Below are 25007 nucleotides of genomic sequence, written 5' to 3'. Positions count from 1 at the left end.
AGTCGATCGGTATGTGACCTCAGACTTTTGTATCTTTTTCCGAAGGAAGAAGATGGAAGAGAGAATGTCCAGGGTGTGTGGGGTCCTTAATTATGTTGACTGCTTTGTCAAGGCAGCGGGAAGTGTAGACAGAGTCAGTGGATGGGAGGCTGGTTTGCGTGATGGATTGGGCTACATTCGCGACCTTTTGTAGTTCCTTGCGTCCTTGGGCAGAGCAGGAGCCATACCAAGCTGTGATACAACCAGAAAGAATGCTTTCTATGGTGCATTTGTAAAAATTGGTGAGAGTGGTAGCTGACATGCCAAATTTCCTTAGTCTTCTGAGACTTCTGATTCCAATCCTCAAGATAGAAGGTCAGCATTCCATTAGCCGTCTTGATTATTTTCAGCACCCGTGGCATTTTAAAGGTCTATGCACCTGAACTCCAAAGCCTTTTTGGACATCTACTGTATCTAACTTTATACCATCTGGAAAGTACCCTGATCTATGCCTTTTCAGTCCAAAATGGATGACCTCACATTTGCTTCATTGAAATCCATCTGCCACAGTTTTGTTCATTCACCTAGTCTATCAATATCCCTTTGTAATTTTATGCCGCCTAAATTTGTGTCAGGAAATTTGGTATATGACTTTCTATGCCATTATCCAAGCCGTTCATAAATGGTGTGAATAATTGAGGCTCTAACACAGATCATTGTGGGACACCACTAGTCACACCCTGCCAATTTGAGTACCTACCCATTATTAGACTTTGAATTCCAGGCTTTATTGAATTCAAATTTCACCATCTGCTGTGGTAGGATTTGAACCTGGGTCTCTGGATTACTGCTCCAGTGACAATACCACTATGCCATTGCTACCTGTGGTTGAGACTAATTGGTCAATTTGATAGGAGATTTCATCAGTTGAATGGAGTAGAATTAAAGGTGTCAACTTAAATTGCTTAACTGGCAGGACAGTTGCAAAATAATCATAGAATCCTACAGTGCCGAAGGTGGCTATTCAGCCCATCGAACCTGCACCAACCACAATCCCACCCAGGTCTTATCCCCATAACCCCATGCATTTACCCTAGCTAGTCCCCTTGACACTAAGGGGCAATTTAGCATTGCCAATCCACCTAACCCAACATCTTTGGACTGTGGGAGGAAACCGGAGCGCCCGGAGGAAACCCACGCAGACACGGGGAGAACATGCAGACTCAACACAGACAGTCACCCGAGGCCAGAATTGAACCTGGGTTCCTGGCACTGTGAGGCAGCAGTGCTAACCACCGCACCATCCTTATCTGTAGCAATTGTTCCATCAACTCTCATCAGTGAAATGGCCATGCGGCTTCTGACTTGGTTGAGTTTGACTATGATTCCTCTATGGAATAAAGTTTGAATCAAGATGAGATTCAGCTGTGGGGGTGCTCATTAGAACTGGCTTGTGGGGACAACTAAGCAATTAAATTGTTAATGGTAGCAAATACTAATTAGAATGCAAATCTCTACAGCCAGCCAGGTCTTAAAGGTACAGACACATTGTCCACCCACATTGTCTGTACCTCCAAGACCCGGCTGCCTGTAGAGACCTGCACTCCAACCAGCACTCTGCAACCTGACCTCTGTGTCTGCGCACCGCCCGAGAGCACATCTCCACTCCATCTGACGAAGGAGCAGCGCTCCTTAATGGTATTTGCTACCTCCTCCTTGATGCTCGGCAGGCAGAGAAAATTGAACACATTCTTTTCTACCCACAGCTCGAGAACCAGGAGACGCTCAAAGCGATGTTCAAGAAAGCAGAGTCTGAAATCAATGGCAGAGTTGTTGAAGCATTGAAGAGAACCGAGGATCCGCTGCAGCGGCAGCGCACGCTGGTGGAAGAAGAGAGACAGAAGTACTTGGTCGATGAGGAGAAAATAGTACATAAGCTATGGTATGTCAGCTGACTGACAGTCATTTATCATTGCTTTGTTTTTTTAGATGTGGAGATGCCGGCGTTGGACTGGGGTAAGCACAGTAAGAAGTCTCACAACACCAGGTTAAAGTCCAACAGGTTTATTTGGTAGCAAATACCATAAGCTTTCGGAGCACAGCTCCTTCGTCAGATGGAGTGGAGATGTGCTCTCGGGCGGTGCGCAGACACAGAGGTCAGGTTGCAGAGTGCTGGTTGGAGTGCAGGTCTCTACAGCCAGCCGGGTCTTGGAGGTACAGACAATGTGGGTGGACAATGTGTCTGTACCTTTAAGATCTGGCTAGCTGTAGAGATTTGCATTCTAATTAGTATTCTGTAACTTGATTTCTGTGTCTGTGCACTGTTTGAGAGCACATTTCCACTCCATCTGACGAAGGAGCAGTGCTCCGAAAGCTTATGGTATTTGCTACCAAATAAACCTGTTGGACTTTAACCTGGTGTTGTGAGGCTTCTTACGTTGTTTTTTTAGGCCACTCCTTCATTTATTTTGCCTCCTCCTTGATGAGTTTGCTTTTCTTTCTTTGCCCTGTATTGCTTTGGCACGTTTCGTTGTCTGTTGGTTCAGGTTGCAGATTTATACAGTTGGTTCAGCTTCGTTAAAGCTCTCATTTTCTTTGAAGAATGTTACTGCAGTGATGAAAGTGAGAATGCACTGGCAAGCTTCCATGCTTCAGCTGGTGGCTGTGTTGGCCTCAACCCATACAAGGCAAGAATATTCCTGTTCAGAACCTGGTCTGTGTCCTGTGAGCTGATGGGCCAGCAGTACGGGTGCTTTGTTGGGTTTTATTGTGCTAGGTGAAGAATATCTGTGCTCTTGCTCCAATGATCACTGTTAAAAGTGTGCTTGTGGTTATCAGATTGGAATAAAAAAAACTTGCATTTACCTTCGTGACCACTGAACATCCCAAAGCACTTGAGAACCAATGAAATACTTTTGAAGTTTAGCTACTGTTGTAACATAGGAAATATAGCAGCCCATTTGCAGACAGCAAACTGTCATAAATAGCAAAGTAATAATAACCAGATAATCTGTTTTTGTGATATTGATTGAGGGATAAATATTAGCCAGGACACCTGGGATAGCTCGGCTGCTCTTCTACAAAATAGTGTCATGGAATCTTTTATATTCATCTGAGCAGGCTTTGGTTTAATGTCTCATCCAAAAAACAGCGCCTCCAACGGTGCAACACTCTGTCAGTACTGCACTGGAATAAAGAACAAAGAACAATACAGCACAGGAACAGGTCCTTCGGCCCTCCGAGCCCGCGCCGCTCCCTGGTCCAAACTAGACCATTCTTTTGTATCCCTCCATTCCCACTCCGTTCATGTGGCTGTCTAGATAAGTCTTAAACGTTCCCAGTGTGTCCGCCTCCACCACCTTGCCCGGCAGCGCATTCCAGGCCCCCACCACCCTCTGTGCAAAATACGTCCTTCTGATATCTGTGTTAAACCCCCCCCCACCTCACCTTGAACCCATGACCCTTCGTGAACGTCACCACCGATCTGGGAAAAAGCTTCCCACCGTTCACCTTATCAATGCCTTTCATAATTTTATACACCTCTATTAGGTGTCAGCCTTGATTTTTTTTGTGTGCTGAAGCCCTGGAGAGCACCTTGAACTTTGGGGGTTGGGTTTTTTTTTGTCATTCATGAAGGAGCAGACTATTCTGCCCCTCGAACTTGCTCTGCAATTTAATAAGATCATGGCTGATCTGATAGTAACCTCAACTCTGCATTTCACCTACCCCCCATAACCTATCACCCCCTTACCTACCAAAAATCTATCCACCTCTTCCTTAAAAATATTCAAGGACTTTGCTTCCACCACCTTTTGAGGAAGAGAGTTCCAAAGACTCTGTCAGTACTGCACTGCACCTCTGCTGTTTGTGATTTATATAAATGATCTGGAAGAAGGAGTAACTGGGGTGATCAGTAAGTTTGCGGACGACACAAAACTGGCAGGACTTGCAGATAGTGAGGAACATTGTCAGAGGCTACAGAAGGATATAGATAGGCTGGAAATTTGGGCAAGGAAATGGCAGATGGAGTTCAATCCTGATAAATGCGAAGTGATGCATTTTGGTGGGAATAATGTAGGGAGGAGCTACACGATAAATGGAAGAACCATAAAGGGTGTAGAGACGCAGAGGGACCTGGGTGTGCAAGTCCACAGATCTTTGAAGGTGACGTCACAGGTGGAGAAGGTGGTGAAGAAGGCATATGGCATGCTTGCCTTTATAGGACGGGGCATAGAGTATAAAAGTTGGGGTCTGATGTTGCAGATGTATAGAACGTTGGTTCGGCCGCATTTGGAATACTGCGTCCAGTTCTGGTCGCCACACTACCAGAAGGACGTGGAGGCTTTGGAGAGAGTACAGAGGAGGTTTACCAGGATGTTGCCTGGTATGGAGGGGCTTGGTTATGAGGAGAGATTGGGGAAACTGGGGTTGTTCTCCTTGGAAAGACGGAGGATGAGGGGAGACTTAATAGAGGTGTATAAAATTATGAAAGGCATAGATAGGGTGAACGGTGGGAAGCTTTTCCCCGGGTCGGTGGTGACGTTCACGAGGGGTCATAGGTTCAAGGTGAAGGGGGGGAGGTTTAACACAGATATCAGAAGGACATATTTCACACAGAGGGTCGTGGGGGCCTGGAATGTGTTGCCGGGCAAGGTGGTGGAGGCGGACACACTGGGAACGTTTAAGACTTATCTAGACAGCTATATGAACGGAGTGGGAATGGAGGGATACAAAAGAGTGATCTAGTTTGGACCAGGGAGCGGCGCGGGCTAATTGTTCCTGGTTTCTCGTTTCAAGGCTTCATTCTACGATCATCTTGCTGGTGCCAGTACAGAGTGAGACTGCGGATAGTTGGGAACCTGTCTCGGGGGCAGGGGATTCATATGGTGTTCGTGGAAGTGGAAATGACTAGGGTTGGGAAGCATTTTCCGATCGGGGCCATTGTGATCTCCTGGACTCGTTTCGATCGCCTCAGGGGGTCGGAGAGGAATTTCCCAGATTTTTTTTTCCCCATATTGGCCCTGGGGTTTTTCACTCTGGGTTTTCGCCTCTCCCTGGAGATCACATGGTCTGGAATGGGGGGGTGGGAGTAAGTTAATAGGTTGTAATGAACAAAGCATCGTAGCTGTGAGGGACAGCTCGGTGGATAGGATATTGGTATGTAGATAGGCTGGAAAATTGGGTGGGGATCCTGGATTCAGGATTCAATCCTGGACCGGGGAGCGGCGCGGGCTTGGAGGGCCGAAGGGCCTGTTCCTGTGCTGTATTGTTCTTTGTTCTTTGTTGACTCTGAGAGAAACAATTTCACCTAATTTTAAATGGGCAACTCCTTATTTTTAAACAGTGGCCCCTAGTTCCAGGTTCTCCCACAAGTGGAAACATCCTCTCCACACCCAGACTATTGAGACCCCTCAGGATTTTGTGTGTTCATAGTTTACCAACCTAATGTGGTGCTTGGGTAGCTACCAGAAATCAGTGTGCACGTGGAACCTTATCCAAGTATGAACCAAGACAGGGAGGAAACTAGGGAGTGGGTGGGAGGAATGAAACTGAAACATCAGGACAGGATTCATATCACACATTTTACAGTAAAATGGTTTACAGAATGAATTACTGATTTCTGATCATCAGCCTCAAGCAGTTGAGACATCCACTTAGCTGAACAAACCCCACGTATTGTTTTTTGCAGGAACTTCACCTTAGTAACACAATTCTGGTTCTGACTGAAGATGATGTATTTTGATTTTTGTTGAGCACTGCTTGGTTTTGAAGAGAATACTAAATGTCAATCAGTGTGCATTTATGCTTCATTTGTGTCTAGAAATAGGACACTAATTTGCCCATTATGCTACAGTGACTTCAACCTTTCTCGCATCTGCTGTTTGTAGTTATAAAAAGCCACAGGGCTTCCTTCAAGAGTTTAATGCATTGATGTAGTCTTATAACAATATAATCTGGTGTGTTATCTACAAATCTAATCTCGGTGTTTAGTTGATGCAGTCTGTTGGTACCAAAAATCTAATGTTTGACATAATGGACTAGATATTGCTGGAGTGAGGTGTCTCCAAACATGACCCACTAGTCAGACTTGTTCATATACATTTAGGTTTTAAATGTTTTTGCCGACAAAGTTGCTGGAAATGCAAGCTGATAATGGTGCATGAAATTGAGGACACTGCTTTATTTCTCTAATTTATATTCTAGATGTATCTCAAGGCTGTTAGAAAGCATTGCAAGCCTGTTTTAAAGAAGAATGTATGGGGTTTTGGTCTTTACTTCAGTGTTAGTGTATTTGAATTTTACTGTCCCACCTGCCATGGGAATCGTAGCGGTCGAGGGGCAGACCATGGAAAGGTCTTTTGACCTTGGCCAGGATTTTACGGTTTTGGGACAAGCGAGGCCGTAAATTCCCACCCTGAGATGCTGGCCACGGATTTGATCTTTACCTCAAGTCCTCCATGACATAGGACAGATAATCTCATGCCAATTACTTCTACTAAATTCAGTCATTCAAGTGGCAGTTCTCCTCATTAAAGTGCGTATAAAAAGCGAACATTTTGATTTAGTGATCAGCTCGAGTGAAGACAGCTTTGTGGAGCTCCAAACCATGATGAAATTTGATCCATTCACTGTATTTAAGACCTCTCCACATTTGCCAAATCCTGATTTTACTAAATGCCATACTACTGTGCTGTCTGCAAGTTTCTTAATGTTTTGCATTCAGCTAATGGATGGAATTAATCTAAATTCCTGTCCCTTTTTGGGGGAGGGGGGGACGGGGGGCGTCGGGGGAGAGCATTAGCAGCATGTGTCATCGCTAATCATGGAATGCAAAAGAGTTTGCTTTCAAGATCAGTTTTCCAATAGTCTATCAAAATGCAAGCATTATTTAGTAATTGTACAATACTGAATCTTTTTATCCCTTGTTTGGATTAACTCCTGGATGTCAATTTTGTTTGGCTGATGATGGGATTTCCTGTGGGTAATCCACAAGCCTGTTTGGACCATACATAATATCCTTTGTTTTTTCTGGAGGCTTAAAACGCCACTGTCCCTGTTCAGTCATGCTCAAAACATATATGTTAGTACTTTGAGTTTGGAACAAAGCTTGAAACATTTGTGTCTCTCTCACTTCCTGCTCACATACCACTTTCATTGCTAGCATCGTTCTATCAGTCTCTCAAAGAAACAACATTCATAATAATTATATTGAGCAGCCCCTTCACAATGTGTTTACCAAGCTACTATAGTGGAGTTGACCAACTATGAAAGTATACTCAGGGGCCCTGCCTTTGCAATACCCATATAGTTTAAGGGTCATGTGAAAAATGGAGCTCAGGTTGTTCCCAAGTCACTTTCAAAGTAGCATAAGGGAATCAGTACTCTGGTTCCTAGATAGGAAACTGTTTTATTTTAGTTCACCACATATACCACAGATTATTTTATTGCATTTCGAAACACACGGTACAGTACGGTAGCGGCACGGTAGTGCAGTGGTTAGCAGTGCTGCTTCACAGCTCCAGGGTCCTGGGTTCGATTCCCGGCTCGGGTCACTGTCTGTGTGGAGTTTGCACATTCTCCTCGAGTCAGCGTGGGTTTCCTCCGGGTACTCCGGTTTCCTCCCACAGTCCAAAGATGTGCGGGTTAGGTTGATTGGCCAGGTTAAAAATTGCCCCTTAGAATCCTAAAATGCGTAGGTTAGAGGGATTAGCGGGTAAATATGTGGGGGTAGGGCCTGGGTGGGATTGTGGTCGGTGCAGACTCGATGGGCCGAATGGCCTCCTTCTGCACTGTAGGGTTTCTATGATTCTATGACAACATTGAAAGCATTCAGCACAACTCGCCACACCTTGGTTAATGTTACAAATCGATAACCTCTCACCAGAACTGAAATGTTCGCCATTAATAGGTTCCAAGCAAATAGGGTTTGCTTTTGTTCACAATTTCAGGACAGCACATTGGCGCAGTGGTTAGCATTGCTGCCTCTCAGTGCCAGGGACCCGGGTTTGCTTCCCGGCTGGGTCACTGTCTGGGTGGAGTCTGCACGTTCACCCCGTGTCTGCGTGGGTTTCCTCAGGGTGCTCTGGTTTCCTCCGACAGTTCAAAAGACGTGCGGGTTAGGTGCATTGGCCATGCTAAATTTTCCCCCTCTGTACCCGAACAGGTGCCAGAGTGTGGCGACTAGGGGATTTTCACAGTAACTTCATTGCAGTGTTAATGTAAGCCTACTTGTGACACTGATAAACTTTAAAATTTTTAAATTTAATTTGCTTGGTTGTGTTCCTTAGTCATTTAGTTGTCTTTGTTGATTGAATATTAATTGTATTGTATGCAGCTGGTGGAGAGTAATTGTGGATTCACTTGTGTTCTTGGATATAGGAGCAGACAAACTGTGGTTATTTGGTTAGGAGGTGCATATTTGTGATATCTGCTTATAAAAGTGTGCAAGGATATGCTTCACCTCCTGACTGCCTGGATTGGAACATGGTAGCAGAGAATGTTGCCGAAAGCTGAAGGTTGGAAACTTTAAAAAAAACAGCATAAACTAAAATTCTAGTGGCCATTGTTGAAAATGGCAGAAAGCAAGTTTAAAATTTGCTGTATATGATTATCCTTCAATGTTCTCAGAATCTAAATCATAATTCCAGTGGAGTAACAAAGTGGGTGTGTAGCCACAGGTTTTGTCCCAACCACAAAGAAAATGAGATACTGTTTTGATGTCATTCCCTTTTGTGAGATGGGTGCCCTTGGTGGATAATGATGAAGATTGGAACTTTTAGTGCTTGTCGATGAAATCCACAAAAATGATGATCTATTGAGTGTGGTCACTGGCTTCACTTGTGCTCCTGGAAAAAGGAACAGACAAACTGGCTGTTAAGTTAAGAGGGGTCTGTTTTGTAATGTGTACCCTCTAATTATATGCTGATGAAAGTCTGTACAGATAGGCTCTAGTTATATCCTTCACCACCTGGCTTCCAGGATTATAACACCCTCCCACGTGTGAGTGTTTATCTTTGCGGAAAGCTGTTGTAACAAGCCTATTATTTATCCCTTGGCTACAAGAGCAATGAAAATGACCTGAAAATGTTATGGGGCGAGACAGAATCTTGATGGAGCTTCAGAAATACAAATGTTGATGCCGTTCACAGCCAGAGCTCAATCTGACTGAGGCGTTTGAGGGAAGGGATATTTCTTTCCGAGGGTTAGGTGTGTGGGCTCCAGCAGACTGCCCAGATGCTTTGTTCTCTGCGCTGCCAGTTGGTTTTTTTCCAATCTTGCTTTGAAGTGAATTACTAAGTTTGAAATTTACCTGATCAGGCGTCTGTCTCTCCCTGTCTCTGTTGAGGCATGCAGTACTGGCTGGTTTGCTTTCCTTGTCATGCTGTGTGTACCTGGGAAACCATAATTACATGGTATCTTTTCATCCCATTGATCCAGGTTCATCTTTCAGTCTGACAGCATCTGCTTTGGTTCCGCTTTATCTTCTGCCCACCCCTAACTTTCTCTCCTGTTCCCTCAGCCCCGACCACTTCCTGCTCGAGGATGACTGTGCCAATTCTCACAGTTCGCCAAGTAGCCATTCTTTGAGAAGAACCCTGGGGCAAGAGTGCTGGTAGGCTATTGTACTGTGGGAGGCATCACTCAATCCAGTCCTGTCCTCAGCTCCACGTACATGCTTCAACAAGACATCGCACTTCCAGGACTGGAAACTCTGCCTTTGTGAAACTGAGGCCAATTGAAGTGTTCCGTAACTGGTCCACCTGTGGCTTGCTAATTCAGTGAAAACCATACCCTGACCCTGAGTCCTTCCTGACCTGTTTCTGAATCTCGTTGGATGGTGAATTGACCCAGTGTTTGATTGAGATGCCTAGGATGGGGTTTTCTTAAATATTTCTAAAGGTACAAACAGGTTCAGTAACTATTGTTCAGAGTTTTGTATTTCCAAACAAAGTGAGCCTTTGCCTTTTCTCAAACCGACATGTATGAAGACTTGAGGAAATGTCTCGTCCTTGCAGTGCAGTACACACTCGCAGTGTGTTTTCAAGTAGCTGGACTTGGAGGATAAGATGCGCACATATGGAAGTCTAAAATCCTCAGGCATTATGTTGAAAGACCTCAGATTTTATCCTATTTTGGCTGCTAACATCTTGTGACAACATACACTTAGACTCCCTCTCCTTGTCCAAATTCTTTCTAATAAACCTACTTTTGACTTAACTTGATGGCCTGGCCAGGCTGGACAACAACACCATGTTGTCCTCACCCTTGCCCATTCGGTCCTGATGCTGGGCAAAGGCAGTGTAACCAAATGGTGCTGTAAGCTGACCGCTAAGGTAACCTTCCCTTTCTAGCCCTTGAGGGGAAAGATCTGTGTTTGGCACTGCCCATAGCAACATGGAGAAGATTAGGAACCAAGCGTGAATATCTCGAGCTGCATTGCTGCTGCAGCGACCATCCCACACAGTTCTATAGATGGCATCATCGAAACCAGCATCAGCTGTTTGACTAGGCCACTTGTAAAGAATAATCTAGTGTCTAGCAATTGACAGTGTTCTGATGTGTTGTTTACATCAATTTTTTTTTGCTAAATTGATACGTATTTAAAAATAGTATTTAGCTATAACACGTTGGTTCTGGAGCTGCCAGTTCAGCTATTTGTGATAAGGTCCCCTTGTTGGCAGTCTTCCAAGTTGATAATCTAGTGAGGCTCTAGTGTAATTCCAATGGGAATTGAGCAGTGACCATGAAGCTTGACAATAATTAGGTTGAGTTGCCCTTTAGCCTGTTAATGTACCGTAACCTGCCTTTATAATCATGCTCCCAGTTATAGAGTTTTGTTTTCTGTATTTTTACACTGGGGCTGGAGAGCTCAGTGCAAAGCAAGTGAAACACTTCGCTGCTGTGGGAACCCCTAGTCCAGTTTTAACCCAGGCGGGAATGTCTGGGGTCGGAAAGTCAAGACACCTGTCTGGGTGCCGTTCTGAGTAGAGGGGGACGCGGGGGGGGGGGGGGGGGGGGCAGTTTCCCTCCTGGTCTTTGCTTTGCATTGGGTGTTGCAGACTCCTGCCTAAAGCTAGCTGCAAGGAGAGCAGGAGATTGTATGCTGGCAGGTCACTGATGGAAACCATGGAAATGGGCCCTGATCAGGAACACGAAGAGTGGCGGTGTCGTCATAGCTGCGCTCCTGTAAAGGCTGGCAGGGCACAGGGAAAACATGAGCTCTCCCCAAAACCGGAAAAATTTTATAAAGTTTATTTGTTAGTCACAAGTAAGGCTTACATTAACACTGCAATGAAGTTACTGTGAAATTCGAGGAAAAACCTCGCCTGAGGTCGATGGACCTTTGCATGGTCTGCCCACCGCCCGCTCTGATTCCCGTGGCAGGATGGGAAAATTCTCCCTGAGGAATGCTCTGCTTCTCCTGGCCCAAACCGGAATTCCTTTCCTTTCTTTTTAAAAATAAAAACAATACATTGTTAAACTTTGGCCCTCAATCCTGCTTGTGACACCTTTCCCTCGTGGCTTTGAGACTTGACGTTGCAAAGTTGTGAGACCCAGATACCGATGATATGTGATATTTAAGGTGATTTATTAATTACAAGCCAGCATGAACAATAGCACAACAAGTGAGGAGTCTCAGAGGTACATTTAGCTATCGAGAGGCACTGTCCTGACAACCAGTACACCATTGTAGGGAATAAACCAAATCCCCTAACCTAGATTTTATAACTTTGTCCCAAGCCAAATAGTATGTATGCATGCGCCAGACCCTTCGAATGTTCTCAATTCTTCAGAATCTATCCGGGGCCAGGGTGCCAGGACTGTTTCTGTGTCCTGAATTCACCCCCGATTGTGGGAGAACAGTCCCTCATTGGGATTTTCATGAGATTCTCTTCAACATCCAGTTGAGGACAGCATTAGGGCCAATTGCTGCTGCTCATTTCAAGCCTTCCAACTCAAAATGAGTAGCAGGTTGTAACGTAAGGTAAGTAAGAGGGGGAACACTTCAAGATATTAAAAGATGGCTCTTAAAGCCAGGCTATCAATATGGGATGGCGGAGGGGTGGTGGACATTGGGTGGGAAAATGACTCCTTTATGAGGAGACCTTTGATTGCTCCTGCACCTGAGCAGGCAGAGTGGGCCTCCAGGCTTGCTGCAAACACCTAACCTTGCTCCCACTGCCTACAGGAGCCTGGAGGCAGACTTATAAGTTCTGTGTGGAGTTTGCACATTCTCCCTGAGTCTGCATGGGTTTTCTCCCACAGTCCATAAATGTGCATTGCCATCATTGTATCCCTCACTACCAACATTTTGGGGGTTACCATTGACCAGAAATTGAGCTGGAACATCCATATAAATACTGTGGCTACAAGAACAGGTTGGAGGTTTTGAATTCTGTGGTGATCTCTTCCTGACTTCACAAAACCTGTCTGCCATCTACAAGGCACAAGATTATGTGGATTGGCTATGTTAAATTGTCCCTTAGTGTCCCAAGATGTGTGGGTTAGATGGATTAGCCATGGTAAATGTTTGGGGTTACAGGGACAGGGCGGGGGAGAGGCCTGGGTGTGATACTCTATCAGAGCATCAGTGCGGATCCGATGGGCTGAGTGGCCTCTTCTGCACTGTAGAGATTCTATGATGAATCTAAAACAGGCATTAGGCTCCTCATTAGTCGATGCAAAGGGAATCATTTTGTTCCTAGTGGCTGTCTCAGTTGCCTGAAAGTGGCTTTGGACAATTTTCAAGTGTTCCTGGGGCACAGCATAACCCTGCGAATTTTAATTGGACCAGAAAAATGAGCCCAGTAATAACCAATTTCTACCCAAGCACTTTGTGGTTTGTGACTGGGAGTTCTGATTTAAATCTGTGGTGTAGGTTACAGTATTTGTCATTTTCTGGCAGTGTTTAATGTCTGTGGAATCCTTGACCATCTTGAATTTAGTGGAGACTTGTGGGAGAGGCGGGAACTATGGGACACAGTTTAAAAAATGGGACCTCTCATTTCAGCTGAAGATGAGAAGACATTATTTTCTGAAGGCCCCGAGTCTTTGGAGCTCTCTCCCCCAGATAGTAGTGGAGGCAGGGTCATTGAATGTTTTTGAGGCTGAGTTAGATAGGTTCTTGACTGACAAGGGAATCGCAGGTTATCGAGGGTAAGTCGGAATGTGGATCTGGGGTCACGACCTGATCAGCCATGGTCTTATTGAATGGGCTCGAGGGGTAGAATGGCCTGCTCCTGCTTCTAAATTGTAAGTTCGAATGGAGAACAGATTGTTGTAGTTTCTCCCTCAAGTGTAGTCAATGTTTTATTTTTGCATAAATTGCTTTGCATAAACAAATGTTTTATACATCTAGTTCAGAAAATGAGTATGGGCCCAAATAAGCTCATGATCAGTGGCTGCCAGTGATGTGAAGGGTTTGTTCAGTGACTTGTTTCCACATCAACACAAGTGGCTGTGACGACTTTGTTGACTTACCTCAGTGGTTCCCAAAGGGTGCGGCGCACTACACTGGTGCGGCGAGAGAGGATGGCAAGTGTGGCGGGAAGATTCAAGAACAATCAGAGAAACATTTAAACATGGTTTAAACAAGCATTGTTTTATACTTTCTGGATGTCCCATGATCATATTATAAAGTAGTTGTGTTCTATGTTATGAATCAAGCACTGCGAGGAGTTTTTTTTTGTTTTTGAATGTATTTCTTATCAATAAATTTGGTGTGGCGCGAGCAAATTTTTATTCCGAAAGTGCGGCCCAGTGAAAAAGGTTTGGGAACCACTGACTTACCTCAATGTTTTGTTCATCTGTGCAGAATTTACTTCCAAAAGGCTTAAATTTTGAGACAGCAGAGTCCACTTAAAGCACATGGACCTCATTTGTAATTGTTCCAAGGTCTCCATTTATTTATTCTGTCTGATGGAAGAGTTATCAATGAAAGCCTCCTCCCCAATACCCTCCCTGTTCTCAGAATCCCTGGTTTCGAAGCAGACTTGAGGTCAGTTTCAGGAACAGCCTTGTAATGGTCTCTGTTTATAGCTTTCATTGAACAAACTGCTGGGTGGACAAACCATTTGGTACTCTCTTGTGCTTGAACCGGCCCTGTGCATCTAAAGCAACCAAATACATGAAATAATGAGGAATAAATATTTGAGCTTAAAGAGTTCTTTCTATTGCTGCCAAAACCAGTATGCTTCAACTGATACGACCATTACAAACCTATTAAAGTGCAAGTCACAGATATGCTTTACTCTTAATAATGTTTTCTCCTCACGGTGCTGGTTCACCGCTGAGGCTATTCATGAAGGCCTCATCTTCTCAATCTTTCCCCTTGCCTGAAATATGGTGATCCTCAGGTTAAATCACCACCAGTCAGCTCCCCCCCCAAAGATGTGTTGGTTAGGTGCATTGGCCATGCTAAATTCTCCCTCGGTGTACCTGAACAGGCGTTGGAGTGTGGCAACTAGGGGATTTTCATAGTAACTTCATTGCAGTGTTAATGTAAGCCTACTTGTGACAATAAATCAACTAATAAAGGGGGCAGCAGCCAATGGTCAACTGGGACTCTGGTGACTACCTTTATGGATCCACCCACTATTGCCATCCCACAAGCCAACCATTTATGTTTGAGCTTTGACAATGAGTACCAGTGGGCAGGGTGTTTCGTATCTGAATGGGTGGAAAGAGGTGAAGGGGCAATGATGCCAGTTGCTTTGCCCTCAGTGATTGCTTCGCTTATGTTATTAGACTCAGTGCAAACTGGAGATTGTATCTAACGTTATCTTTGCTGTAAAGCTCGGCTGCTCATTGGATAAGCTTACTGAGCAATCAAGTGTGAGCATGTCTGTGTTGCTTTACTGTATAAAAACGCTTTTTCATAGAATCCCTACGGTGCAGCAGGAGGTCATTCGGCCCATTGAGTCTGCACCAACACTCTGACTGAATATCTTACCCAGGCTCTCCCCTCTGCTCTATCCCTATAACCCCACACATTTACTATGGCTAATCCATCAAACCTACACATCTTGGGGCACTAAGGGGGGCAATTTTAGCATGGCCAATCCACCTAACCCAAGCATCTTTGGACTGTGAGAGGAAATCGGAGCACCCGGAGGAAACCCACGCAGACACAAAGAGAAAGTGCAAACTCTACACAGACTATGTCCCAAGGCCGAATTGAACCTGGGTCCCTGGCGCTGTGAGGCAGCAGTGCTGACCACTGAGCCGCCCACTTCTCAAAACAAGTTTTGGAACCCTTTCTATTTAAAAGAAAGCTGAATTATTGATTCATCGGGTGAGGGAAAAATGCTTTCAGGATGCCCACCCTACACTCTCCCCACGCCATTGTCGGTCACTAAAATAACAGGTGTGTGCTAACTCGCATTGTTTGAAGCAATTCCTAACTGAGCAGAATTTTAATTAAGTTCGACTGACATGAAAGCTGGAGGCAAAGCTAAGTAAACAACCACCGCACTTATCAGCGGAACATTACTTTTCCCAAAGAAATCAATGCCATCTAAATGTGACGGGAGAATGCACAGCATGATGCTTTGTTAAAAGTGACAGGAAATGGAATGGTTGCTGGAATGAAATAAAACTTCTGGGAAGGAGCCATGAGGAAGTATCAATTTGAATAGTGGTAAATACTGCAGAATCGGGCTGAAAGGAAAAGCTCACTAGTCGGTATGAACAAAATTTTTTTCCTCCCGCAGTGACACCCAGCAGTGTTCGGTCATAGAATCCCTGCAGTGCAGAAGGAGGACGTTCAGCCCATCAAACTTGCACCGACCACAATCCCACCCAGGCCCTATCACCATAACCCCACATATTTATCCTGCTAATCCCCCTGATACTTTGGGGCAATTTGTGGGGTGACACCGTGATTAGCACTGCTGCCTCAGAGCGCCAGGGACCCGGGTTCAATTCCGGCCTCAGCTCACTGTCTGTGTGGAGTTTGCAAGTTCTCCCCGTGTCTGCGTGGGTTTCCTCCGGGTGCTCCGGTTTCCTCCCACAGTCCAAACATGTGCGGGTTAGGTTGATTGGCCATGCTAAATTGACCCTAATATCAGGGGGATGCGCAGGGTAAATATGTGGGGTTATGGGGATAGGGCCTGGGTGGGATTGTGGTCAGTGCAGACTCGATGGGCCGAATGGCCTCCTTCTGCACCGTAGGGATTCTATGATTTTATGAATTTAGCATGGCCGATCAACCTAACCTGCACATCTTTGGACAATAAGGGTGAAAACTGTTGCTGTAGTTGAGGAACTGATTACTGCGTTAATTTGACTGATGTAGCACACAGTTGAGAATGGTAAAAGTTGCCTCTATAGGTAGAGCTAGTCTGGTCTATTGCTTCATTATATTAAAATGCAGCATTTTGAGTTCTGATTTGTTTTTGATCAGGTGCTGCCCTCTGGTGTTACATATTTAAAAAATCACTGTTTTGTCCATCACCATAGAAATCATAGAAACCCTTCAGTACAGAAAGGGGCCATTCGGTCCATCGAGTCTGCACCGACCACAATCCCACTCAGGCCCTACCCCCATATCCCTACATATTTTACCCGCTAATCCCTCTAATCTACGCATCCCAAGACACTAAGGGGCAATTTTAGCATGGCCAATCAACCTAACCCGCACATCTTTGGACTGTGGGAGGAAACCGGAGCACCCGGAGGAAATCCACGCAGACACGAGGAGAATGTGCAAACTCCACACAGACAGTGACCCAAGCCGGGAATCGAACCCAGGTCCATGGAGCTGTGAAGCAGCAGTGCTAACCACTGTGCTACCGTGCTCCCTCTTTCTTGAATTTTTTTCCCTCCACTCCTCAAGCTGCTATCTCAGTTTAATTAACACCAGACTTCCAAGAGTACCATGTCCATGTGGTGAGTCGTGATCTCCTGCTTAGCAACATCTGGCTTCACCGACTGCAATGATAGGGACCAGGCAGGAAAATGCTGAAAATCAAATCCAAAATCAGAAAGTGCTGGGAACGCCTCGGAGGTCAGGCAGCATCAGTGAACATTTATCATTTTATGTTATAAGATTCTGAAAAAGGTTTCTGTCGCCTCCCCTTCAAAAACACTGACTTGCCCCGTGGGATCGATTCTACGGATCAGCTACAAGTAAAGCAACGGTGAAGTCTTTTATCAAAAGTCGCAACGGTGTAGCAAAGTGACTGCTGCTCTAATCTGTCCCATTCTGTTCTTGCTCTACAGTGGGTTAGAGAAATCCATCGACGGTCTGAATAAGGATGCCTCTACAGCCCAACAAATGATCACTTTGAAAGATGTGGAGGAGGGTGCAGTGGCGCTGCGTCAGGTGGGAGAATCACTGGCAGGTTTGAAAGGTAAAGATCTTCCATTAACTTTGTAAGTACCAAGCAAAACAGATCGGTTAGAATTGATGCCCACCTACCTGACCATTGGTTGCTGACCTACATTGGCTCCTGATCTGCCAACATCTCTCATTTAAAATTGTCCTTGTGTTTTGATTACTTTGTAACCCCCCCCCCCCCCCCCCATCTCTGCAACCTCCTGCATATTTTCTCCTTGTGATTTCAGCCCCTTGTGGGTCACTGCCTCCCTGCAATCCACCATTGGAGGTTGTGTCTTCAGCTTCCTAGACCCCATCTACTGAAATTCCTTTTCTATCCCTCTTTCTCCTGCTCTGTTGAGGCCTTTATGCAACACACCTTTTGCCCCTCTGGCCACCCTTTAGTAATGCCTTCCCGAAGTGCTTTGGGTTGTTTTTCTATATCAAAGGCACTCTATAGATGCAAGTTGTCAATGTCATCATGCCCTTAATTACTCAAAGTTTTAAATATTCGAGCCACAGCATCTGCTTTTCTTCCTTTTTCCACTGATGTGTTTTGCTGGTTTTGTCTCTTTTTTTGTCACACATCTTGCATTGTGGGACAAGAATTATGGAGCATTTTGAATCTTCAGATGTCTCATTTTTGTTCTTTTGTTAAGCCATTGGAAAGTGACTGGGGAAAATAGTTTATTTTCTTGGGCTAATTACATCATGTTCAATCAGATAAAGCTCCATGATTTCATTTTATTATATAGTCTTGCACAGAAGCAGGCTATTCGGTCCAAAAAGTATTTGCAAAGTAGTTGAGGAGATACAACCCTTAAAAGTTGAGAAGGCAGAAGTACTGTTGCAAGAAAGAAGTATTCACTTGACTTTATCCTTGGTTCAGACTGGAGTATAAAAATGAAGAGTTGCCTGTGTTTCTTCTGTGCACAGAATTTGAAATGTGTTGTTTTGTGTCTTTATCCCAGCCGAATTCCCCACTTTGCAGAATAAGATGCGGGCAGTTCTCCGCGTGGAGGTGGAAGCAGTGAAGTTCTTGAAGGAAGAGCCTCATAAATTGGAGAGCCTCCTAAAGAGAGTCAAGAGTATGACCGAGATACTCACCGGTTTAAGAAGGTAACATCCATCAGGGAAAAAAAGCTTTCCGTTGTCCTCATTTTGTCATTGTTATCACTGTTTTACGTTATTTTGCCTGAGAAATATCATGAATTGAACTGAGGCTGTCTTGTTTATCATGAAGATTTTTTTGTTATTTGTTCATGGGATGTAGGCGCTAACTGGTTAGACCAGCCTTTATTGTCCATCCCTAATTGCCCTTGAGAAGGTAGAGGTGAGCTGCTGCCTTGAATCGCTGCAGTCCATGGGCAGCATGGTGGCACAATGGTTAGCACTGCCGCCTCGCAGCGCCAGGGACCCGGGTTCAATTCCAGTCTTGGGTCACTGTCTGTGTGGAGTTTGCACATTCTCCCCATGTCTGCGTGGGTTTCTTCCAGGTGTGCTGGTTTCCTCCCACAGTCTAAAGATGTATGGTTAGGTGGATTGGGTTAGGTGGATTGGCCATAGTAATTTATCCCTTAATGTCAGGGGATTAGCAGGGTAAATATGTGGGGTTACGGGGATAGAGAGCCCGGGTGGGATTGTTGTCGGTGCAGACTTGATGGGCCAAATGGCCTCCTTCTGCATTGTAGGGATCCTATATGGTGTAGGTATATCCAACATGCTGTTAGGAAGGGAGTTCCAGGATCTTGACCCAGCGCCAATGAAGGAATGGCAATATAGTTTCAAGTCAGGATGCCATATGACTTGGAGGCGAACGTACAGTTGGAGGTTTCCTCTACATCCACTGTCCTTGTCCTGGTGGCAGAGGTCACACGATTGGGAGGTGTTGCTGAAGGAGCATTGCTGAATTGCTGCAGTGCATCTTGTAGACGCTGCTGCCACTATGCATTGGTGGTGGAAGGAGTGAATGTTTAGCTAACAAAAGGGGATGTGCATTCTGAAGGTTTTCTATTAAAAAGGATTTCTCCAAACACAATACTTTAAATCATTTTTAAAAATCTATTTAGCCCTTGATCCCAGTGCCCCTCAACTAATCCAGCACCTTCAAATCTACTCTGTTTGTGGTTGTAAAAGCTGCTATTCTTCACCTTAAAAGGTCCTTTTCTATCCCTGGTCAGCAGTGTGCTTTTGCTGCTCTCGTATGAGTGATGTAGCTTTTGAACCCGGCTATGGAATTCCTTTGATGAATCTTCAAAGTGAATCTTTGAGACATTTGACAAGCTGTGTTCACTTCAGGGTGTATCAGTTTTCACCACAGTATTGGAAATACAGACCTACTCTCACTGTCAGCATGTGGGGGAATCATCTTCACCCAATGGTTGGAATTTGTAATATAATCCCGTTGTTATCAGGCAGGCTAGTGGGTTCAGACAAGACCCTGTGATAACACTCCTGATTTCAGAGAACAGACAGAGCTAACGTGACAGCGCTGATATCATCTCCCCACCTGGATCATGTTCTCCTTTGTCAACCCCCTTAGACCTGGACCATGTTCTCTCCATGTTGTCCAGTCCTTGTGCTCTGTTCTCTTCACCATCCCCTCCCCAAATTTAGCTACTTGCAGCAGGTCCATGTATAGGTGTGGAGGCAGAAACCTGGTAAACAGCTAGTTTTCTACCCATTCATACATTTTTTAAAAAAGCTGTATGTAGTTGTAGTGTTTTCTAAACACAATCAATACATTTGGTGATGGTTCACTTTCTGTCATTTTCCATGACAGGCAAGATGATTGAAGAGGGCATCCTGGAATATTAAGTGATAAAACATTCACTTGCCTACCCCTTGCCAGCCACTTAATGGGTTGCTCAGTGTCTCAATGGGTTACGTGCTAATATAGTTGTGATGCAAGACCAAAGCTGTGCTGGAAACTTACTTTAAAGTTTATTTATTATTGTCATAAGTAGGCTTACATTAACACTGCAATGAAGTTACTGTGAAAATCCCCTCATCGCCACACTCCGGCGGCGTCTGTTCGAGTACACTGAGGGAAATTTAGCATGGCCAATACTAGTGCTATGGGTCACCTGAACCGACAATAATGACCAGGTATCTCAGTTCAGTACGTTTTTGGTTAGTTTCGCCAGGACTGTTGGAGCTGTTTACTGGATCAGTATAATAACTCTCCTTGCTGCAGCTCACGTTACAATGCTGATTAATCCAAATGTGTTTGTTACATTGTTAAATTATTCTCACAGAGAAGGTAATGGTGAGCCACTGCCTCGAACAGCTCCAGTCCACCAGGTGTAGGTGTAGTGCATCCACAGTGCTGGTAGAGAGGGAACTTCAGGATTTTGACCCAGCAACAGTGAAGAAACAGAATGGTGTGTGGCAGCTTGGCGGAGACCTTGCAAGTGTGGTGATGTTCCCATGTGTCTGCTGCCCTAGTCCTTCTAGATGCTAGAGATCCCAGGTTTGAAAGGTTCTGTCGAACAAGGCTTGCCAAGTTGCTGCATTGCATCATGTATATGGTACCCGTTGCTGCCACTATGTGGGGTGATGAATTGAATGGTTAAGGTGCTGGATGGGATGCCAGTCAAGCAGGCTGTTTTGTCTTCGATAGTGTTGAACTTCTTGCTTGTTGTTGGAGCTGCATTCATCAGGCAAGTGGAGAGTATTCTATTAAACTTTGTGCCTTGTAGATGGTGGATAGGCTTTGGGGAGTCAGGAGTTGAGTTACACGCCACAGAATTCCTAACCTCTGACCTACTCTTGTAGTCACTGTGTTTATATAGCTAGTCCATTTCAGTTTCTGGTCAATGGCAATCCAGCTAAGGTTGTCGATAGTGATGGATTCAGCAATGGTAATGCCATTGTCAAGAGGCGATGGTTAGACTCTTCCATGTGAAGGTGGCCGTGGCCATTGCCTTGCACTTGAATGGTGTGAATATTACTTGCCACTTACCAGCCCAAACCTGAATGTTGTCCAGGTCCTGCAACATATAGACGATGACAGCTTCAGTATCTGACTAGATGTGAATAACACTGAATATTGTGCAATCAACAGCAAGCATTCTCATTTCAGACCTTGTGATAGAGAGAGAATCATTGATGAATCAGCTGATGATAGTTGGGTCCACATTACTACCCTGAGGAACTCCTGCAGTGATGTCCAGGAACTGAGACAATTAACCTCCAACAACTACAGCCATCTTCCTTTGGACTCGATGTGTCCAACCAGTGGAGAGTTTTCCCCCTGATTCTCATTGACTTCAGTTTTGCAAAGGTTCCTTGATGCCAAATTTGATCAAATGCCACCCTGATGTCAAAACTCTCACCTCTGCTTGAGTCTATTGTCCATGTTTGAACCGAAGCTATAATAAGGTCAGAATGAGTGACACAGGCAGAACCCAAACTGAGTGTCAGTGAACAGTTTATTGCCAAGTAAGTGCCACCCAGATAGCACTGTTGATGACCGCAACTATCACTTTGCCGAAGTACGGGAGTAGACTGATGGGGTGGTAATTGGCCAGGTTGTCTTTTTCCTGCTCTTTGTGAACAGGATGTAGTGCAGCAATCTTCCACAATGTTGGGTAGATGCCAATGTTGTAGCTGCGCTGGTACAGGTTGGCTAGGGCGTAGCTAGTTCTGGAGCACTGGTCTTCAAAACTACTGCTGGAATATTGTCAGAACCTACAGCATCTGCAATACCCAGTGCCTTCAGCTATTTCTTGGTATCACACTTTGTGACTCATATTGACTAAAGATTGACAGCTGTGATGGTGGTACCGTAGGAAGAAGCTGAGATGGATCATCCACTTTTGGCTGAAGATGGTTACAAACACTTTTTTTGTACTAACCTGCTGGGCTCATCCATTATTGTGATGGGGATATTTGTGGAGCCTTCTCCTCCGGTGAGTTGTTTAATTGTGCACCACCATTCACAAGTGTCAAATAACACTCCACCAATCACATGGAGAGCTGAGCCTAAGGTGTAATTATTAAGAACTTATGGAAACCGGAAGACATGACACAAAACAACTGTTTTTAAGGAATACTGTTATGTAAATATTTTCTCTGCCAAATGCCTAATTCCTTAAACTGCTTTCATTTCTTCACAGACTCGTAACCGAAGACCTTTTGAGGGGAACCGAATCTACACATCCAATGCAGAAAAGCACCACAGCCAATATGATCACAGTTGCAGAGTCTGAAATGTCCAAAGATTCTCCCTTGCAAGTTCAGGAGCATGCTACTATTGTCCAAGCAACTCTCCCTCAAAGTGCCGCAGGTACGCTTCACGAGGTCCAGAATTCTCTGGTGAAGTCAGAGTCACATATGATTGTCCACCATGTCCAGAGTTCTCCTGTCCTAATTCACCAATCTCATCACTCTTCAGCGTTGGTTCATCCTACCCCGAGCCCTCTTGTCATGCCCAAGCAATCCCAGGTTCAGTCTTCTCCAGTTATGATGAAACGACCTCAGGAGTTGACAGATGGAATACCTCAAGTCCAAAGTGCTCCAAGTCACCAGTTTCAGAGCTCGTCATCAACTCCCCAGGTTACTCCTGGTCAAAACCTCTTCATTGATGAAATTCATGCCGCAAGTACCAAAAAGGGCATTCACCGAAAAATGACCATCGAGGTACTCTTGAGTTTACCTTTTGAATTTGTTGTAAAATTTGCCTTCACTTTGTGGAACATTCTTTCCATTTCAGGTGTGTGTTCTTGTTCATTCTCGACCTAGCTGAGAGTACATAAAAGCTCAAAAGCTACTTTTAAACTTGATTACAGGCAGCGGAGAGGGAATGGGAAGAAAAAAGACAAAACATGAATCAGTACGATGAGAAGGAGTTTGAGCGACTGCTGGAGGAGGCGCAGGCAAATATGATGAAAGGAATTCCTAGCTTGGAAGTGGAACCTGAGCAGAAGCCAACTGCAAAACCAGAGGAATCGGAGGGGGTAAAACAGCTAGGTATGCAGCCTCTAGAGTCATATGGCAGGAGTTTATGGCCTTGCTCGTCCCAAAACTGTAAAATCTCACCTTGGGTCAATGGACCTTTCCGTGGTCCACCCCTCGCCCGCTCCAATTTCCGCGGTGGGATGGAAAAAATTCTGGCCATAGAGTGTAGAAAGGACCCTTCAGCTCCATTAATCACAAAGAAATCGTAGGTGGTGGTGTTTTATGTTAACCGACATCAACTCATTGATAGTTTAAAGTAACTATCATAAAAGGATGAAGTCCTGAGCAGAGCAGCAGCACGACACGTAACCTATCACTGGATGAAACTAATATTTTTTTCCCTTTGGTATCTACCCCAGTTAAAATAAATCATGGATGTGAAATGATCTTGAGCATAAGGGGAGGGGGTGGTGTAGAGGTATTGTCGCTGGACTAATAATCCAGAGACCCAGGGTAATGCCCTGGGGACCTGGGTTCAAATCCCACCATGGCAGATGGTGAAATTTGAATTCAATAAAAATCTGGAATTAGACATCTAATGATGACTTGCAACCATTGTAAAAACCCATCTGGTTCACTAATGTCCTTTAGGGAAGGGAATCTGCCATTTTTACTGGTCCGACCTGCATGTGACTCCAGACCCACAGCAATGTGGTTGACTCTTAATTGCTCCTCAGGGATGGGCAATAAATGCTGTCTCAGCCAGCGACGCCCTCATTCCATGAATGAATTTGTTAAAAAGTGACACAGGCTGCTTATTTGTAAGTTCGTGAAAGGCTTGAAAAGCTGCAAAAAGAGTGTTTTAAATCTGTTTTTTTTTGTCTGAAACCCCAATGGTGGCTCTTGGACTTTAACCTACTTTATGTCAGTAATGATGAGTAAGTATTTTGATGTTGGTGCAGTGACACATCCTCCTCCGTTGTTTCTTGCAGAGGAGGTAACATTGCCGGAAGCAGGAAAAGAGAAACCGATGAAATCCCCACCACCACCCCCACCTCCCCGTCGGTTTTACCCAGCTGCCTCTGGCCTGACAACTACAAGATCTGGAGAAGTGATATTTACAACAAGAAAAGAAGGCAGTCCTGTCACTGTAAGTATTTGCTTCTGGGCATTAGAGCGTTATTGTCATTGAATTCTTAAAGATCGAAGAGTAAGGTGGGGAAACTTCCTGATCCATGCACGTAATCTCAATCCAGGTATAATGTTTCAATTAAGTTTCTATCTTTCACTAAATTAAAAGTAATAAAAGAAGGGGAGCCGGCAGCTAGGTATTGTCACTGAACTAGTAATCCAGAGACCCAGGGAACCTGAGTTCGAATCCCACCACAGCAGATGGTAGAGTTCGAATTCAATAAAAATCTGAAATTAAAAGTCCAATGATGACCATGAAACCGTTGTCAATTGTCATAAAAACCCATCTTGTTCACTAATGTCCTTTTGGGAAAGAAAGCTGCCATCCTTAAATACGACTCCAGACCGACAGTCGTTAGGAATGGGCAATAAATGATAGCCTTGCCAGCAACATCCATGTCCTATTAAAGAATATTTTTTAAAATCCTGTTTTTAGCTCTGCTTTGCATCTTCCACACCCATGACTACTACCATCTAGAAGGACAAGGACAAATAGGTGCCTGGGAATGCCATCACCTGCATGTGGTCAAAATCCTAGAGCTCCCTCCCTAAGGGTGTATCTACACCACATGCACTGCAGATGTTCAAGAAGGCGGCTCACCACCACCTCCTCATA

The 25007-nt window shown here is 44.8% G+C and overlaps 1 protein-coding gene across 17 annotated transcripts in view; it reads left to right on the top strand.

The window, feature by feature from the left end:
* kiaa1217 (KIAA1217 ortholog) overlaps positions 1–25007 on the top strand; it is a 583797-nt gene that overhangs the window by 537386 nt on the left and 21404 nt on the right. For 16 of the 17 annotated variants that reach the window (XM_078234173.1, XM_078234247.1, XM_078234166.1 and 13 more), the window contains 6 exons: positions 1746–1921; positions 17203–17333; positions 18271–18418; positions 22420–22942; positions 23092–23272; positions 24193–24350. In XM_078234173.1, coding sequence (XP_078090299.1) covers positions 1746–1921; positions 17203–17333; positions 18271–18418; positions 22420–22942; positions 23092–23272; positions 24193–24350 — 1317 coding nt within the window. The remainder of the gene's footprint in view (positions 1–1745; positions 1922–17202; positions 17334–18270; positions 18419–22419; positions 22943–23091; positions 23273–24192; positions 24351–25007) is intronic. The other variant, XM_078234212.1, reaches the window with a different exon arrangement.

This window comes from Mustelus asterias, chromosome 2, assembly GCF_964213995.1.
Source record: "Mustelus asterias chromosome 2, sMusAst1.hap1.1, whole genome shotgun sequence".
Lineage (NCBI taxonomy): Eukaryota > Metazoa > Chordata > Chondrichthyes > Carcharhiniformes > Triakidae > Mustelus > Mustelus asterias.
The sequence above is the reverse complement of the archived record's forward strand: the minus strand, read 5'-3'. Positions and strand labels throughout refer to the sequence as shown.